This window comes from Sinocyclocheilus rhinocerous, unplaced genomic scaffold, assembly GCF_001515625.1.
Source record: "Sinocyclocheilus rhinocerous isolate Xijiao unplaced genomic scaffold, SAMN03320098_v1.1 scaffold1435, whole genome shotgun sequence".
NCBI lineage: Eukaryota > Metazoa > Chordata > Actinopteri > Cypriniformes > Cyprinidae > Sinocyclocheilus > Sinocyclocheilus rhinocerous.
The window spans coordinates 48644-66907 of NW_015644861.1; the positions used below are offsets into that span (position 1 = coordinate 48644).

The following is an 18264-nucleotide window of genomic DNA, read 5'->3' on the forward strand; positions in this document are numbered from 1 at the left end:
TACTTTAGCAATGGCAACTTTCTAAGCCCATAATCTTAAAGTGAGTATAGTTGTCTCATGTATTGTTTCATAAAGGTCCTCAGACCTCTATTATGAATACCTTCAGATTTTTTTTTTTTTTTAATAAGCAATTTCAGCTGTTTTAATAGAATATGTAGTGCATTAAATGCTGGGGTAGTACCTGTCCTTTGTAGGAACCACGATAACTTGATTTTGTCCTACACGGATGAGATTGTGTGTAGTACGAAATTGTACTTTTGACTGTCAAGCTTAGTAGTAAGTGTGACACAAGTCTGTCCACCGAAAGAGGACAAAGTAAATAAATTCAACAAGAAACGCGTTTGGCGAGCATGACGAATCTCACGCGCATATCCGGGAGTTTGCGTCGGTTGACAGTGAGAGTTTGTTCAACCTCACCGCTGTCTTCCTGCAGAAATAATGTTTTATATTCACACAGTTTCAGTAAATCTGCAACTACTGTCAGATGTTTTACAAGCGACTCGCGTCACAGAAGCAGTAACAGACATTACGCCTCATCAGCGCATAAAACACGTATCGGATGCGCGTCGGGGTTTTGGGGTGATACTGCAACGTCAGGTATTTGAATAAAATTACTTTACTTTATATGATTTAACATTGATTATAAGTTATTTATCCCTCTGCACAATAGTTCTTCACAAAGACGGAATTACACAGAACAAGCGAACTAATCCTCTCCATGTGTAGTTCCTTGTATGACCACTAGATGCCACCACAGCATAATATCACGCCTTTTCACTCTTTCTTACCTTCCTGACGCCAAAAAGATTAAAACTCTTAAACCACATTTGTTATGTGAATATTACTGCATTCGATAAAATACGAAATAAGTGTGTATCTGAAAACAAATTATATTAGAAATTTTCTTCCAACTGCTCTCAAGCTCATGTTAGTGGCTGCTCATAAAAGATGCTCTACTAAAGTTTAACAACCACAAAGTGTCCAAGCATTTTTGTTTTCATTTTAAATGTCCTGTTTGATCATTTTAAGCTAAAAAGCTATTTTGTGAGAAAAAAATGGCTAGGGAAAGTATACTAATGGTATATTCCTCAACAATAAATGCCATTTGATTTGATCTTTTTTTAAGTCATTCGTACATTTTGTGGCTTGCGTGTCCAACTCTTTGGGCTAGTATGTCTTGATGAAGCTGTGTAAAAAGAACCATCAAACCTTACAAAATCTCTTCCATGCAGTTCCTCAGCTCATATATGGTGGGAAATTGGACTTCCTTGTGTTTGATTATCTGTCTGAAATCACCATGTCACTGCTTTCAGCAGCCAAAGCTAAAGCACCTGTAAGTTATTCCTCCATCCTGCAATTTACATTTACGGGTTATTTATACCTGATATCACTCATAAAACTGCCTTTGTTGTTTATGATGATAAATTCAGGGTGATTCATTGATATTTATTCCTATTTTTTATTCCTATTTAAATTTTTTTTACTTTTGTTTATTATAATACACACTTGGGTTGACTCTAACAATGCTCTTTTCTTTTAGAATATGGGATATGCTCCTGATTTTGTCCTTTCCCTTTCTCCATTTATTAAGGATATCAGCAAAAAAGGTAAAATTATGATAAGAATGTGACTTTTATGCAGACACATTTTATTGAGGTTAATTAATGTTTATCTAGGTTGTTTTATGTTCTTAATATAATATAATAGTATATTATATTATATAATTACACAAAAATAATACATTTTTCATTTTAATATTTTATGAAGACTTTTTAGATTTTGCATTTTTAGTACCATTGATAATGTTCATCTAAGCAGTTTAGGTATATTTGGAAACATTTTATGTAAATACTTACTTTTTTTTTTAAATATCATGGATAATGTTCATCTTTAGTCATTTCAGACACATTAAAGATGTTTTTGGTGTCATACTTTGTTGTGTCCTGCAGGTATTCGTGTGGTCAGTAACGCTGGAGGTGTCAATCCTCTTGCCTGTGGAGCAGCTCTACAGGAAGTAGTTCAAAAGGCGGGGCTTGACTTGAAGGTAGCTGTGGTTACTGGTGATGACCTGATGCCACAGGTAAATTGAGCTCCATTTATGCTTTTGTAATTCATCTCATGCGAGCTGACATGTTGACATCACATGACCAGGCGAATACTACTCATTTTATCTCAGTAACCACCCTATTATTGGACACTTTCACTTAATAAGATAATCATTGATGACTGCAAATACCACAGTCGAGAATAGCATTAGTAGAATGAAAGTTTTGCATTTGCATGATGCTACAGCCACACCACTAGGTGTCAGTATAGTCCAAGATGAAAATCATATCAGACAGCGATATCATGCAGCGCAATAAACAAAAAAATTCAGAGTCCAGCTTTAAGAGATAGAATGTTTATTGTCTTAGCATCTAGTATTCAGCACACCTTGACTAATTATAATATTTATGGGCATATTTAGTGTCTAGAGTTCTACAAAATGTAAATACTATAATACTTATTCTAAAATTGACAGTAACAACATTTATAATGTCACAAAAGATTTCTCTTTCAAATAAATGCTGTTCTTTCGAACTTTCTATTTGTCAAAAAATCCTGGAACAAAAATGTATTACAGTTTCCACAAGAATATGTTTCTTGAGCAGCAAATCATCACATTAGAATGATTTCTGAAGGATCATGTGATACTAAAGACTGGAGTAATGATGCTGAAAATTCAGCTTGGCAAGTAGTGTATAGTTAATACTTTAATTCTACTTTTTGCAATAATTCTCAGGGGTTTGTTCAAATTCCTAGACTAAGTATGAGTGATAGTAGTAGTGATTACTATATAGCCATATCACTCATTATATTACATCCTCTACCCTTACTGAGAAATGTTCAGACATTGTTGAAATCCTCCCTGTGATCTTCTGGTTTGTTGTTTATCCTAGAAAGGCTCTTTGACTGAACTCAGGATGGCTGATTCCAAGGGAAAGAAACCGCTTCCAAAAACCGTCCACAGCATGAATGCATATATGGGGTATGAACTCCAAGTTAATTACAGCGTGTCATTGGTCTTGTCTGTTATTTGTGTCTGGAGCCAGACTGGTGGTTTGCACATATGAGATTCAGCTTTCTTGTGTCTGTATCTCACAGCGCCCTCCCTATTAAACGGTGCCTGGACCTCGGGGCTGATATTGTAGTGACAGGACGCTGCGTGGACAGCGCTGTGGTTCTTGGACCGCTGATGCATTCGGTATGGTTTGTCACGCAAGAACATCCTTCAGATTTTTTGTGCAACAGTTGTTGTGTCTCATTCCTCCTCTGTGACGATGTGTTGGTAATTTTAACTTCATTCATCAGCACAAAATAGAAACAAGTATCACACCAGCAGTGTGTCTTTTAAGAAAGAGCCAAATTTACTACTAAAGGGAGAGTTTGAGACTTAATTCAAGAAGAAATTCACATTCAAATTCAAACCAGCTTCCTCCATTTTCTTGTTAAACTGCTATTGTTGCGGTGGTTTTTAACAGTATTTCTGTACGTATTTGTCATTCACAAAAAGTGCATATTTTGCATCCACAGAACCTCTTCTCAGTCTAGCATCTTAACAATTTCCAATTTCTTTATTTAACTTTATTTTAAATTTTAATGTTTTTGAAATCGGTCTCTTATAAATAAATGTGTACATCATTTATATAGCGCATTTTCTATGTAAATTCTGATTACAGTAATTTTAATGTTTCACTAATATTTTTCATTCTCAGTTGCATTAGATTCTCATTATATATACACAATTATATTTGATATGTATGTGTATGCATATATATATATATATATATATATATATATATATCTCAAAAACATGAAAAAATATCTGTTATATATGAAAATGTTTTTTACAAATATATTAAAAATGATTTAAAATTTTTTATATATTATATATTCATTTTTAATTTTTAGAAAATAGAACTCTTATGAATGTATAAATGATTTATATAACTTTATTCAGTGTGGAAAAAAGAGTATTATAGCTCTTTGTTTGTTTGTTTGTTTTGACAGTTTGCATGGGACTGCAATAACTATGACCTGTTGGCTGCTGGAAGGTACTGTAAACTCTATGAGCTCTGGAAATGTATGCATCCACACACACACACACACACTGGTGCAATGTATCAGACAAGTTTGTCTGCTGAAAACACATATCAGCAGACACAGGACAAAGATGTACACTATACTACACTTAGGTGAACATAAGGGCAGACGGCCACACATGATTTATTTGTTTTTTTTTGCGTGGTGTGAAGGATCATTCAGTGTAAGATTATTTGTGGTTAACCACATATGTTATTATTCAAGTTTGGTTTCAAATTCAAGTCTGGTTTTGGTTGCTGTGAAATTTCATGTGAAATAAAAAAAAATTCTCTGTTGTAGTCTTGCTGGTCATCTGATTGAGTGTGGTGCACAGGCCACAGGAGGAATTTTCACAGACTGGCACACAGTTCCTGACTGGTAAGCACTCAAAATCTGATATATTCATGGTACATTTCACCTCAAAATCAAAAGACAAAAAATGCATTGTGACATTTTCATGACAGTTAAGCACATTTTCTCATTACAGTAATTTGTTTTGATGTTTCATTGATGTTTTACTTTGATGTTTTTTATACATGTTTACAGTTGCATTAAATTCTCATTATTGTAATGCAAAAAAATATTAGTAATATATACACACGTCAATTAAAAAAAAAATTATATGAAAAAATTAAAAATACTTTATAATAATAATTAATAATAATTTGAAATAATCTTAAATAAAAAAAACAGTAATATTATGAAATATTATTACAATTTAAAATAGCTTTTTATTTTAATATATTTTAAAATTCCTGTGATGGCAAAGTTGAATTTTCAGCAGCCATTACTCCAGTCTTCAGAGTCACACGATCTTTCAGAAATCATTTTAATATGCTAATTTGTTGCACAAGAAACATTTCCATTATCATCTATGCTAAAAAACAACTGTGCAGCTTTATACATAATACCATTATGTTTAAATACTTTAATTGAAATATTTCACATTACAGTAATGAAAATTGTTTTTTTGCATTCAGGTAATGAGAATTGTTGGGGAGGATGTGCTTAATTTTCATGAAAATGTGTCAGTGCAAAAATCCTAATGGTCCTGAAAATGGTCCTTCTCTTTAAGCAAAATACAATTTCTTAATTCATTTTGATTTCAGTTTTGGGGGTGAAATATGACACAGACATGTTCTTGACTCCTTGACACTTCATATGCCTTTTATCTTTGAGATCACTTCTTTTCTTTTACTGTAACTTTAACTTCAATGACTTCAAATAAACATACTTCATACACTGAATATAATGACAGTGGGAAGTATTTGATATATGTGCATTCTCACCTTCATTCTTTTCATTTTCAGGGATAACATGGGCTTCCCGGTGGTAGAATGTTCTGCTGATGGCTCATTTACACTGTCCAAACCTCCAAAAACCGGTGGGCTGGTTTCATTTGGTACAGTGGCAGAGCAGTTAGTGTATGAGATTGGAGACCCACAGCGTTACCTCCTGCCTGATGTCACATGTGACTTTTCCAATGTCACCATTACTGAGATACCAGGTCAGTCAACTTTTACTGGATCGTACGTGCATGATTGTTTATAATATTCATGCAGTGGCATATTTATAGATATAGTAGTAATATCTTCAAAACTGTGGATAGATAACTTTAAGCAAACCAAAGCTGGCTGATGACAGTACTTATCTCCTGTAAAAAGTCCTCATGCAGTGATCAGATGGTTGCTTGTTTATTATCTCTAAATGTCTGATTCAAAGACGCAGGCCATTGACTTTACACCAGTATCTAGACTGGCTACCTAAAAGCCGGTTCCATCTATCTGCTATAACCTTTGCAACCTCTTTCATTAAACTAATTTTATTTTCTTGGTCACAAAACAAATATTTTCTTTGTCCCCTAAACTTCCATCTCATTGTCTGTGTAATCAATAAGCTAATGTATGTACACTAACTTGATTTGATCTGAAGAAAAACTGCTGAACATTCAAAACTCCAGGGCAAATCTGATACCTCACAAATTCTCTGACTGGGCTTTATATGTGTGTAGATGTGGATGGTGGAGCAGTGAAAGTAGGTGGTGCCAAAGGATCACCGCCATCAGGTGACTACAAGGTTGGTCACCATTTCTGGTTTGGTTGGTTTAAATCAGTCATTTCAGTTTAAGTTTAGCTTTTCTTTTTATGCAATAATCAAAAATGAATAAATTAGCTACTTTAAAAAAAAAATGGTTATGTTTTATATTTTGTCCTCTATAGGTTTGTGCCACATATATGGATGGGTTCAGAGCGATGGCGGTTTGTCCTGTTGGTGGTCCGAGAGCTGTAGAAAAAGCCAGAAGAACAGCAGAGAGCATTATCAAAAGGTTAATCATTTATTCTGAGTGATTGTATAGGTCAAATACTTGATATGTAATTTATTGTTTTAAAAAAACTCATTTTTGCTATCGTAATCAGCAATACAAGTTGGTATAAGGTTGATTAAGACAGCTAAGATTAAATATCCTAAATAAAGTTTGTTAAATACAGTGTTTATAAAGTGTATTAAACCCCACTAGCTTTAATGACTAATAACATTGCATGAAATGAACTGTAGGGCTGCATTGTGAAAATGCATCATGAAATATCTGTAGGACCCAGCAAATTTTCAAACAGCTGGGTTTGGAGGACTATACTGAAGTCAACATTCAAGTTCTGGGTGCTGAGGACACATATGGACCACATGCCGTCAATACAGTAGGCTGTCTGTTTCTGTTTTCTGTTAAAAATTCGAAGACCTGGCGGGCAAAACATCCATAGAACTGCAGCACAAGCCTGTCAATTTTCTGTCTGTTCCAATCCAAAAATATTTAGATCACCTCTAAAAAGTATAAAACAAAGATATGTGAACAAAATGCAAGCTTTGGCCATTAGCAATCGATATGAAGCACCCGCCACAATATTTCAGTCACTAAAAACAGCGGGACATTCTTAAACGTTTAATGTGAAAACACTTAAAGTGCCTTTAAAACAGTGATACTAAAAGATAAATTCAGTACACACCTTAATGATGATGCATGCTCTACACAGGCAAGCAAATGAGCCCGGAATATGAACGCAATGTACTAAATGGTTAAGTGTTTTCTTTATAATGGTTTTCTATGGGAAAACATTTAATATTAAACTTTGCGCATTGCGTTTATATTCTGGGTTCATCTGCTTGCCTGTACAAAGTATGCATCATCAATAAGGTGTATACTGAATTTGGCCTTTAAATATCACTGTCTTACTACATTACTACTTAATGCAAACCTCGTAAAAATAACTGGCGGTCAGCGGAGGAAAGCCTTGTTTTGCCCTCAATGTGGGCGTTCCTGTCAGGGTGTGACGTCACGTGAAAACTATGAATTGTGTAGCAATTGGTAAACTGTCAGTTTACAATTAGAACAAATAACCTACAGCTTTTGAAGGCTGCTCTTTATTGTGCAGAGTCCCCGTGAGGCTGTGGTTTGGATGGCTGTCCATCACAAGCAGAAGAAAGCATTAGAGTTTTTCTCCAGAGAGGTGGCACCAGCGGGTACAGGCATGGGTGAGTAAAAACCTCATCTCAATTTTATCCTGCCTTGTTTCCAAATCACATAAGTTAAGGTCACTGTTCATTTAAAGGGATAGTTTACCCAAAAATGACCCCATGATTTATTCACCATCAAGCCATCCTAGTTGTATATGATTTTTTTCTTTCAGACAAATACAATCGGAATAATATTTAAAAATGTCCTTGCTCTTCCAAGCTTTATAATGGCAGTGAATGGTGGTCAAGATTTTAAAGTAAAATAAAGTGCATCAATCCATCATAAAAGTACTCCACATGGCTCCAGGGTGTTAATTGAAGGCCTTCTGAAGAGAATGGATGCATTTTTGTAAGAATGCAAGAATCCATAAATATCCATATTTAAAACTTTATAAACTGTAATCTCTAGCTTCCGCTAACTGTCATATGAGTGGCATTTCAGCGGATGACGTAGCGTAAGCTCCGGTGAGAATATGCTAGTCTCGCAAGAACCAAGTTTTGTTTACAGCAAAGGAAAACCAGTCTCCTCTTGGCTCATATTGAAATCCTCTGACATGTTTCTTTACAAATCCGGTGTTGTGTTTTGCTCTCATCTCTGCACTTCCGAGTTTGTCACTCCTCACCAGAGCTTACGCTACACCTACGTTTTACGTTATCCGCTGGAACGCCACTCTCTCGTGAATGCACTTACGACAGTTAGCGGAAGCTAGAGATTACGGTTTATAAAGTTTTAAATGGCAATATTTTTCATACACAAACACATCGATTCACTTCAGAGGGCCTTTATTAACCACCCGTAGCAATGTGGAGTACTTTTATGATGGATGGATGCACTTTATTTTGCTTCAAAATCTTGACCACCATTCACTGCCATTATAAAGCTTGGAAGAGCCCAGACATTTTTTAACATAACTCTGATTGTATTCGTCTGAAAGAAGAAAGTCATATACACCTAGGATGGCTTGAGGGTGAGTAAATCATGGGGTAATTTTCATATTTGGGTGAACTATCCCTTTAAAGTCAAAGAACATTTGTTCAGCTTAGGCCAATATGTAATTTATTTCTCTCTTCAGCTCCAGGACTCACAGCTATTGTAGGAGGGCGACCAAGAATGTAAGTATTAGTAAGTAGTTCTTTAAGTACAAAAAAAAACTGTTTAGAACTTCACGTAAAAGTATCCCGCCAAATGTTGCATGTGTTTTTTTTTCTAGATCACCAGTGCTGAAGCCTTTCTTTTTCCTGCATCCCAAAGCAGATTTGGAGGTAGTGACATTATTTTTTATGACTTCCATGATAATACCATGTTTATTTATTTGTTTATTTGTTTTTATTTATTTATTTATTTATTTTTGTTTAAAATGTAACATGCTAATAATACTGTTATATTCCTTTGGAGAATCATTTAAATACTATATTGCATATTTTGAATATTGAAATACAGGACCATAGCATATGGTGAAATCGGGTAAACTGGCTTAGATTTCTTGTTAAGATAAATGGGAAAAAAGTGGCCTGATTATCCTGAATTCATGCTTTATCAAATTTCATCATTGTATACAACAAAATCAAAAAGTTTATTAATATAAAAGGTGTATTGGACAGAATATGGAAATGGATCATTTGAATTATACATATGGATGATTGAGTGAATGAATGAATATTAATTGGGGATTTCAGGTGCACATTTATGTGAATGGGGAGCTTGTGGAGACACACAGAGAGGCAGTATCAGACCCTTCATTAACTGAAGGACACGACCCCTTCCTCCATTCAGAGGAACATGGCCAAGCACCCACAGGTACCCTGCTGATTGTGAAATGTGAAGTGTTCATGGAATAGTTCACATAAATATGAAACTTACACTATTTTATACTTACTACTTAAAAATTAGGGGTATTTTTTTTAAAGAAATTTTAAAAAGGTGACAGAATAGACATTAATAATGTTACAAAAGCTTTCTATTTCAAATAATGCCGTTTTTTAAAAACTTTCTATTTATCAGAGAATCCTGGTAAAATCATGGTTTTCACTGTATATAAAGCAGCAAAAACTCTTTTCAACATGATAATAATAAATGTTTATTGAGCCCCAAATCTGCATATTAGAACATGTGACACTGCTGAAAATTCTGCTTTGCCATAGCAGGAATAAAATACATTTGAAAATATATTAACATAGAAAAGTTATTATAAATTGTAATAATGTTTCATAATATTGATGTTTTACTGTATTTTTGATCAAATAAATTTAGCCATCAACTGTTCACCTTACAATTGAAACCTATATGATGACAAAAAGGATTTTTTTAGCAAAATGTCCAAGCTGCTCTTTTCCACACAGTGAAAAATGGTGCCAACCCTGACTGTCAAGCTCCATATCAACAGACCACTTCTAAAGGACATACAGTACACTTTCAATTAAATATCCATAACAATATTGAATTTAATGACAATAATAAGTAAAAAGTTTGCTTGTAAACACATTGATTTACATTGGAGCCAGCGAATCCTGTAGAATTTATAGTTTATGGTAATTTGTTCAAAATGAGTCTGAATATGACAAGGATAGTATTGCATTTATTTCTTTTCACAGACGAGTTATTCTCTGTATCTTTTTCTCAGAGAACATTTTTCATGCTTTGTACACTTTTCAGCACTATTTCCCCCTAAATTTTCCCAAATCAGCACATTATGTGATCTTATTAATGATAGACGCTATTGTGTATCAAAACATTTTTTTTTCACATGGAGACAAGCGTTCAGTGTTTGATATGACCTACTTCAAGGTGGAGGTGGATGGAATGTTTGAGCAACAAACTCAACCTGAAAGAAGTAGGCTTAAGCCTTGTTTTAAGAGCCAGTGTGATTGTTCTACCGAGAGAAGGTTTTATAAGATCCCTTGCACCGGAATCCAGGGCTGCTTTTTTTCCCAGAGTCCTTTTGCTTTAGGTTCTCTGAAAGGCACAACCTTTGTGGTGTCCTGGCAGTGTTTGCTTGAGTCTTTTTATCTATCTGCCACTTCCCAGTTGCACTAAACAAGCAGCTATACCCTTTAAATAATCAGGGACATCCTTTCATTGGATCTAGTGTTTGAACACATGCAAGCGCAGACTCTCATTCACACACTTGCATTCATTCACAAATACGCAAGGGCCATGCACACAAACACAGGAGGTCTTAAATACAAATGAACACAATATAAAGCAACATAGTCTCTGCACTTTTTCTTTTCACTTTGTTTCATGTTCCTTCCCTCCCAAATCTGCACAGACACAAACAGACAGAAGAACCTGGAGCCTCGGTCATTAGAGCATGAGGGCTGATTGTAAGAGAGGCTTCTAATGTTTCTGCAGCCCAGGGGCTTTTTCTGAGACTGAAAAACTGATTATATGCGATTTAGCCAATGATAACCAGATAAAGCAATTAGACCGACAATGAGCTGTGTTGAACTCCAAAAATGAAAATTATTTAATAATTTACTCACTATCATGTTGTTCCAAACCTGTATGGCTTTCTTTCTTCTGTGGAACATGAAAGGACATGTTTTGAATAATGTTCATGCTGCTCTCTTCTCTGCACTAAAGGTACTTAACAAAAGCATCATAAAGCAGTCTATATAGCTTATGTACTGTCTCCTCAAAGCATGAAATAGCTTTGTATAAGAAATAGACATAATTTTGTTGTAATTCATGAAAAATCTTGCTTAACAGTTGAGGCCTCCATTCACTTGCATTGTACGGAAAAGAGCATTTTGGACATTCTACTTTAAATATTTGTATTTTACAGAAGAAAGAAAGTCATACCAATTTGGAATGACATGAAGGTAAGTAAATAGATTTTTTTTAAATTTTGGGGTGAACTATTCTTTTAAGGCTACGTGTTTTTAAAAAATCATATCTGTGGACAGAGACTTTGCATTTGTTATTTTTTAGACTTGAGGCAATAAGCAACTGCTCAAAACACCCTAAGAACTGCAACCCTGGTAACCCTAAACCACACTAGCATCATGGCAGCCACTTACATTCTTCTGTAAAATATACACTACTGTTCAAAGTTTGGGGTCAGTACGATTTTTTTATGTTTCGTAAAGAGGAGTCTTGTGCTCACCAAGGCTGCATTTATTTGATCAAAACTACAGTAAAAACAGCAACATTTCAAAGTATTATCACAATTTAAAATAACTGTTTTCAATTTTAATATATTTATTTAAAATTGTAATTTATTCCTGTGATGCCAAAATTGAAATTTCAGCAGCCATTACTCTTTCTTATGATTATCAATGTTGAAAGCAGTTGTGCTGCTTAATATTTTTGTTGAAACCATGATTTTTTTCAGGATTCTTTGATGTATAGAAAGTTCAAAACAGCATTTATTTTAAATATAAATCTTTTTTTAGACACTATTAATGTCTTTACTGTCATTTTATGATCATTTTAATGCATCCTTGCTGAATAAAAGTATTAATAAAAAATTTAAAAAAATCTTATTGACCCCAAATTTTTGAACGATAGTGTAAATGCTTAATTTTTGTTTGCTTATACCAATTTAAATGATCAATCAGATCAAGGAATCTGTGAGTTGACTGGGAGAAAAATGGTCTTTGAATAGGTTCAGATGCTCGCTGTTAGTTCAACCTGCCAACTGCTGAATTTAATTACGCTGAGAACAAAATTGTCTCTCTCAGATCTGCCCTCTGGCCCACATACCTTCAGACTGGAGGAGTTAGCATACACGCGCAGTGGAGACAAAGGGGACTCCTCAAACATCGGTAAGTGTCTCCCCATGTGCTTTCACATGCAGTGAATAATATTTGAATGATGAGACAGTTTGCTTATTGCATGTCACTGTCATACCAAAAAAGCCATTCTGGCAATAAATGCTGGGAAAATGCTGGGTCAGACCATGTTCTCTGACCACAAACCACAAATCACAGCTCACTGTCTGCAGCCCAAAAGGCAACACTCTCTTGTGATGTGGCAACCTGCCCTAGTCTTAACTTCATTTTAGATGTGACGGGTGGTTATGTATTGTCCACAGTAGACTGGGAGTAGACATGGGATTTTTATTTTTGGACATAATTTGTTAACTTGTTGAAATTTAAAATTGAACTGAAATGTCAATAGGTCAAATCTATCTGTCTGTCTGTCTGTCTGTCTGTCTGTCTATCTATCTATCTATCTATCTATCTACCTATCTATCTATCTATCTATCTATCTACCTATCTATCTATCTATCTATCTATCTACCTATCTATCTATCTATCTATCTATCTATCTATTCCAATTTAACTGAAATGTCAATAGGACAAATCCATCCATCCCAGTGTCCCAATCTGTTGATCCATAGATCTAAAAACCGAATATGTATAACTTCTTTTTTTAGGGGTTATTGCAAGACACCCACTGTATTTCCCCTACCTGAAAAAGTTTTTAACTGCTGAAGTTGTGGAACAGTATTTCCAACATTTGATCAGAAAGGATCAGACTGACCTACCCTCTGTCATACGGTAAGAAGAAATAAAAAATGTGCTAGTAGACAATGTCTAGTGGTGAAAGATGTTAACATGTAATGGTTTGATGAAGTAAAAAGCAAAGACGGACAATCTTTAAAATAAGTTATCCTTAAACACTTTGTTAGTAACCTACTTTTAAGGAAATCATTACTAGTTAAAGTCTGAAGCTGTAAGGAAGTTACAGTCACGCAAAATAAACATTGTAACACCTTTATATTGAGCTACTCCACATCTGTAGCCTGTACCGCTTTTTAAAGACCTGTGTGTGTGAGGGAGAGTCCATGCACGCAAGCCTCTTGTTTTATGGGTTGTGGAAAACTCCTTTGGTGCCGCTAATGAGGACCACCTCATGCTGAGGACCGACATGTCTAGGTGTCTGTCGGTATGAGAGTGAGGTGTGAGCTAATGCACAGATGTGTGAAAACAGGGAGGTGATCTCAATTAAAATAATCTTTTTCACATGTTTGCGGTGACTTCCAGGTACGAACTGCCTGGCATTCATGGTCTGAACTTCATTCTTCAAAACTCACTTGGAGGGGGAGGGGTGGCGTCACTGCGCAGCGACCCTCAGGTAATACGCACATACGCAGACAGTGTGGCACACATTCATTCATTCAAACTTGCAAAATGGACGTAGACACAGTGACGTCAACCAATGTGGGTCTTTCTGAAGTTTCACAGAAAGTTTAAAGGATGATCATAAAACTCTACGGGGGGAAATTTTTTATTTTAAGGAAGAAAACTATTTACACTTGGTATGAGATTACTTGGGTATCTAGATATTTACAACTTTAAAGAATTATTTCCTCACCCTTGTTTTGTTCTGAACCTGTATGTTAAGGTACAAAGGTTGGGGTCAATAAGGTTCTTTTTTGTAAGAAATTTGTACTTTTATTCAACAACGATGCATTAAACTGATCAAAAGTATAAGGAAAGACATTTATAATGTTACAAAAGATTTCTCTTCAAATAAATGTTCTATTCATCAAAGAATCCTGGAAAAATGTAAAATTGATAATAATAAGAAATGTTTCTTGAGCACCAAATCAGCACATTAGAATGATTTCTGAAGGATCATGTGACACTGAAGACTGGAGTAATGATGCTGAAAATTCAGCTTTGCCATCACTGGAATAAATTACATTTTAAAAGATTAAAATAGAAACCGGTTATTTGAAATTGTAATAATATTTCACTATGTGTTTCTGTGTATTTTAATGAAATAAATGCATCCTTGGTGAGCAGAAGAGACTTCTTACAAAAACATTTAAAATTTTATCGACCCCAAACTTTTAAATGATAGTTTTTATTATAATCAACATTTAGATATTTACCAGTTATATAAATCCCTCACAACATAGTGTATACATCATGTGTTTAGTGTTACTAAAATTGTGTTGTTTCTGCAGGGAAAAGCTTATGGGCAAATGCTGCTTGACTACAAACTGAAAGGCCTTCCTAATTTGAAATCACTGGTCGATTAATAAAGGACAAGGACTAAAAGATGTCAGGGGTGTGTTGAGATTTCCCGTTTAAAAACTGCTTCAAATGGATAATGTCAAAGAAATGTGATTTTATAATGTTTGAAAATGCCCAGATGGATTATATTATGAACTTTGTAGAATGTAAACAGTGTTTTCCATTTTAGTTTGTGTCTACTAACAGTTCCCAAACTGTTCAAGCAGTTCCACACTATCAAAATGTGAACTTTTGTAACATAACTGTGCCTTTTATTTGTTTTTTTAATTATTTTATTTTGTAATTAATACACATAAGAATGATTAGTAATACAAATGAGCATTAAAAATAAACAAAATAAAAAAAAGCATTAAAGATAAACAAAATAAAGAGCTAATTGAAGCTGAATGTCAGTTTTGGTGCGTCGTTGTTGAACATGCAAGCACTTTGATATGTAGTGAGTACATTAGAGAACGACGTCCTTCACTTAGTTGTGTTGAGTTGGTCACGTCTAACAGGCGATGGCAAAACAGTAAACCCTTGAAGTCTAGAGCCACAACGTTCTCTCATTACCTCTGACCCCTAACGACACAGGAAGTCAGAGAGCAAAAGGTTTTTCCTCTTCTGATGACTGAGTTTCTGTTTACCGTTGAGGAAATATGTGTGTATTCAAAGAAAGAAGAGAATTTGCTTTAATGCTGCTGGAAAAACAGTACTTATCATTAAAGAATGATTGTCGAAAATGTTCCAACCTCAACTACCTCATGCATTTTTATTCACTGTGACGTTAACACATTCTTTTGTCAGGTTTTATGGGAAATCGTTCAAACTGTGATGTTTTGACCCGCATTAGCATGCGCTAACAGCATGACCTCAGCGGTGCAGAGTGATCAGTGGGAAGTGGACGGTGAGACGTGTGAAGAATTCATTTGTCAATGGCTGACAGACAGATCCAGCAGTTCTTCATTGTGCGCATGCAGAGCTTCTTGGCTTCATCTTAATGCAACAGTGTGTCATTCACAACAAACACATACACGGTCACATAAACCGAAATCACTCTCATTCAAAACTCGCACATTTATCACAAGCGCATTCAGCTGTCACATACAGACATTGGGATGCTGGGGGACAAAACAGAGAAGGAAGATAAATGGCTTATCATTTATCACCCGCTATCTTTCAGCGCTCCACTGCTGTTCAAGCAAGCAACAGCTCTGAGAGAGAACCGAATAATCACTAATCACTCAACATTCAGCTTTTGCCCTCACTGGGACACCTTTGTTACCACTGTGACACTGATTTCTCCTCCTGTCCATCATCGCTGTCCCCCAAAAGTGAACCTCAGGGGGAGGGCGGCTTTTTTGGGGCAGCTTTAATCCTTTTCTTTATCTCTGAGTTAAGACTGTTTTGCATCATTTTGCTAACACTTTACCACTTAATGTCCCGTTAAGCTCAATGTGGGTTTTATAAACTTTGCATTAAGGATTGTATGGAGCTGGACTATTTACAAGACAATTGGTTGTTTTCATTCCATTGACACACTCTATAGTTTAGACCATTAGTGCTATTGGTATTCATTAGTAGTGCTGCTGAACTTGTGGTGAATTCAGTCCTTTTCTGTTTTGGAAATGTGATGGCTGCATTTCTGAGGACTTGTAATAAAGTGCTGACGTGCTCTGTCTGCACGTCTTGCAAACTGGTCTATTGGTAAAAGGAGCTCTTGTTTGGTGCGGTCTGGGTGAATGTATTGAGGACTTTTAATTATTGCCATATGGCATGAACTAGCTCTCAACTTCAAACCACCGTTACCCAAACTTTCTGCTCTCACTTTTTCCACGTCTACCCTGCACATACCTACATCAGAGAAAGTCCAGACACTGCTGGAGTTCAGAGACCTTCGGTTTAACTAGTTTGTTTGTTCATTTTTGAGCAATAGCCATAAGAACCAATTAAATAGATTTGCAGAACAAAGTTTGAGTTCATAACTAAATTATTAAAACATAAATAAATAGACAAATTACATTTATATTTATATGTTTAAAAAAAAGTTTAATTTATTGTTACTTGCCATTTCTTTGTAATTGTTTGCTAAATTTACTAACAATTTCTCAGTTATATAATATAATGTCAGTACACACACACACACACACACACAGTACTCCAATTGGGATAATGTTTTGTGTATTCTTCATAAATACTTTACCAGAACTTTTGTGTAAAAATAAAACCGTATAAGCATTACAGGATGGCATTTTACTTCTAAATTAAAATTAATGGTGAGTACTTTTATCATGATCAAGATTTTTATTTGGGTCCTTATACATAATTTTCTAATAAATACAAAGTTATACATAAATAAATAAATACTATTTATACGTAATTTTCCATATCAACTGAAAAGGGTGTAGACTGGAGCCTGAGTTTATTTTACCTACCTTTTTTCATAAGCGCTACTTCCACTCCTAAATTTAATCTATACAACAAACAAACACAAACTTAGTTAAGACAACATTTCTTATATGTGTCCAAAGTATAGGCTACATTTATGCGATAAGGTAACTTACACTTACATTGTACCATTATTATATTATTTTTTTCCCCGTTTACAGTCGTTTACATTTGTACAGCTCTTCAAGCATCAGCAGCGGCCAATAGTCTCCGCCAGCGCAGTGACGCAATGACGGACCGCTGCTCCTTAGAATAAAGCGAAGCGGGGAAGTGAAGCCTGAGCAGCACTGCAAAATGTTAGATTCCCTTGCTTTGCTGTTGGAGAAAACCTTCCTTCTTGCACATTTTAACTTTTTCAGCACAACTTCATCTAAACAAGAAAGATGCCCAATACGCCGCGAGGAGAGCTCCTATTTCCAGCGCGGGGATCTGCTGGAGGTTCCTCGCACTTTGTTCACTCATTTTGGGATTTTTCTCGGTGACAACAAAGTTGCACACCTAATGCCTGACATACTGCCGGTTCTGACGAGCAACAAATCTCAAATCCAGAAAGTTGTGACGAATAAGAGATTGCTGCTCGGTGTGATCTACAAGTACGCCTCAATACGGGTCGACACGGTGGAGGATTTTGCCTACGGATCCCCTATTTTGCTCAACACGATGGATACTACCCTGAGAAGACAGCCGCTGGCCGCTGAGGAGGTCGCCAGAAGAGCTGAAAAACTTATTGGTCATATTCCGTATAGCCTTCTGTGGAATAACTGCGAACATTTTGTCACTTACTGCCGCTACGGGACAGCGGTCAGCCTGCAGACAGAGCAGGTAAACGCGGTTGGCTTCTTCTGCACGAGTGCATACTTCATATCCACAGCCTGTAGAGAAACTTAAAAATTAATAATTAAATGTTACCAATTTATTGACTTTATTCTTTGGATGTTACGCACAGTGATACATTAGCAAGATTAGTTTAAAAATAGGTTTTAGCAAGATTAATATAAAAATACAGATGAAATGCAAGTTTGCACACGGATGATAAGAAAAACTTTTTTTATTTTTTTTTATTTTTAAACGTAATTTATGGGTTAAACGGGTTAATTAATTTATGTAGACTATATATCTTAAAGAAATTAACGTTAAAAAGGAGTCGGTGACATATAAAGACATTCTCAGAAATGTAATATTATACACTTTTGAAAAACATTTATGTACAAAAAA

General features: G+C 35.3%; 2 protein-coding genes across 2 annotated transcripts in view; both read left to right on the forward strand.

Moving 5' to 3' along the window:
* Positions 1–250: 250 nt before the first annotated feature.
* LOC107758869 (uncharacterized) lies at positions 251–16108 on the forward strand. The gene is made up of 20 exons (XM_016576701.1): positions 251–597; positions 1233–1333; positions 1541–1607; positions 1950–2080; positions 2940–3028; positions 3145–3244; positions 4051–4094; positions 4423–4500; positions 5433–5629; positions 6134–6198; positions 6342–6448; positions 6716–6818; positions 7551–7650; positions 8706–8745; positions 8844–8895; positions 9310–9430; positions 12316–12399; positions 13014–13137; positions 13624–13714; positions 14553–16108. Exons 1-20 carry the CDS (start codon positions 351–353, stop codon positions 14625–14627), a joined length of 2016 nt encoding a protein of 671 aa, XP_016432187.1. The 5' UTR covers positions 251–350; the 3' UTR covers positions 14628–16108.
* A 1070-nt stretch (positions 16109–17178) lies between these two features.
* LOC107758870 (lecithin retinol acyltransferase-like) overlaps positions 17179–18264 on the forward strand; it is a 1986-nt gene continuing 900 nt past the window's right edge. The window contains exon 1 of the mRNA XM_016576703.1: positions 17179–17871. Within this exon, the coding sequence (XP_016432189.1) occupies positions 17344–17871 (528 nt within the window). The 5' untranslated portion in view covers positions 17179–17343. The remainder of the gene's footprint in view (positions 17872–18264) is intronic.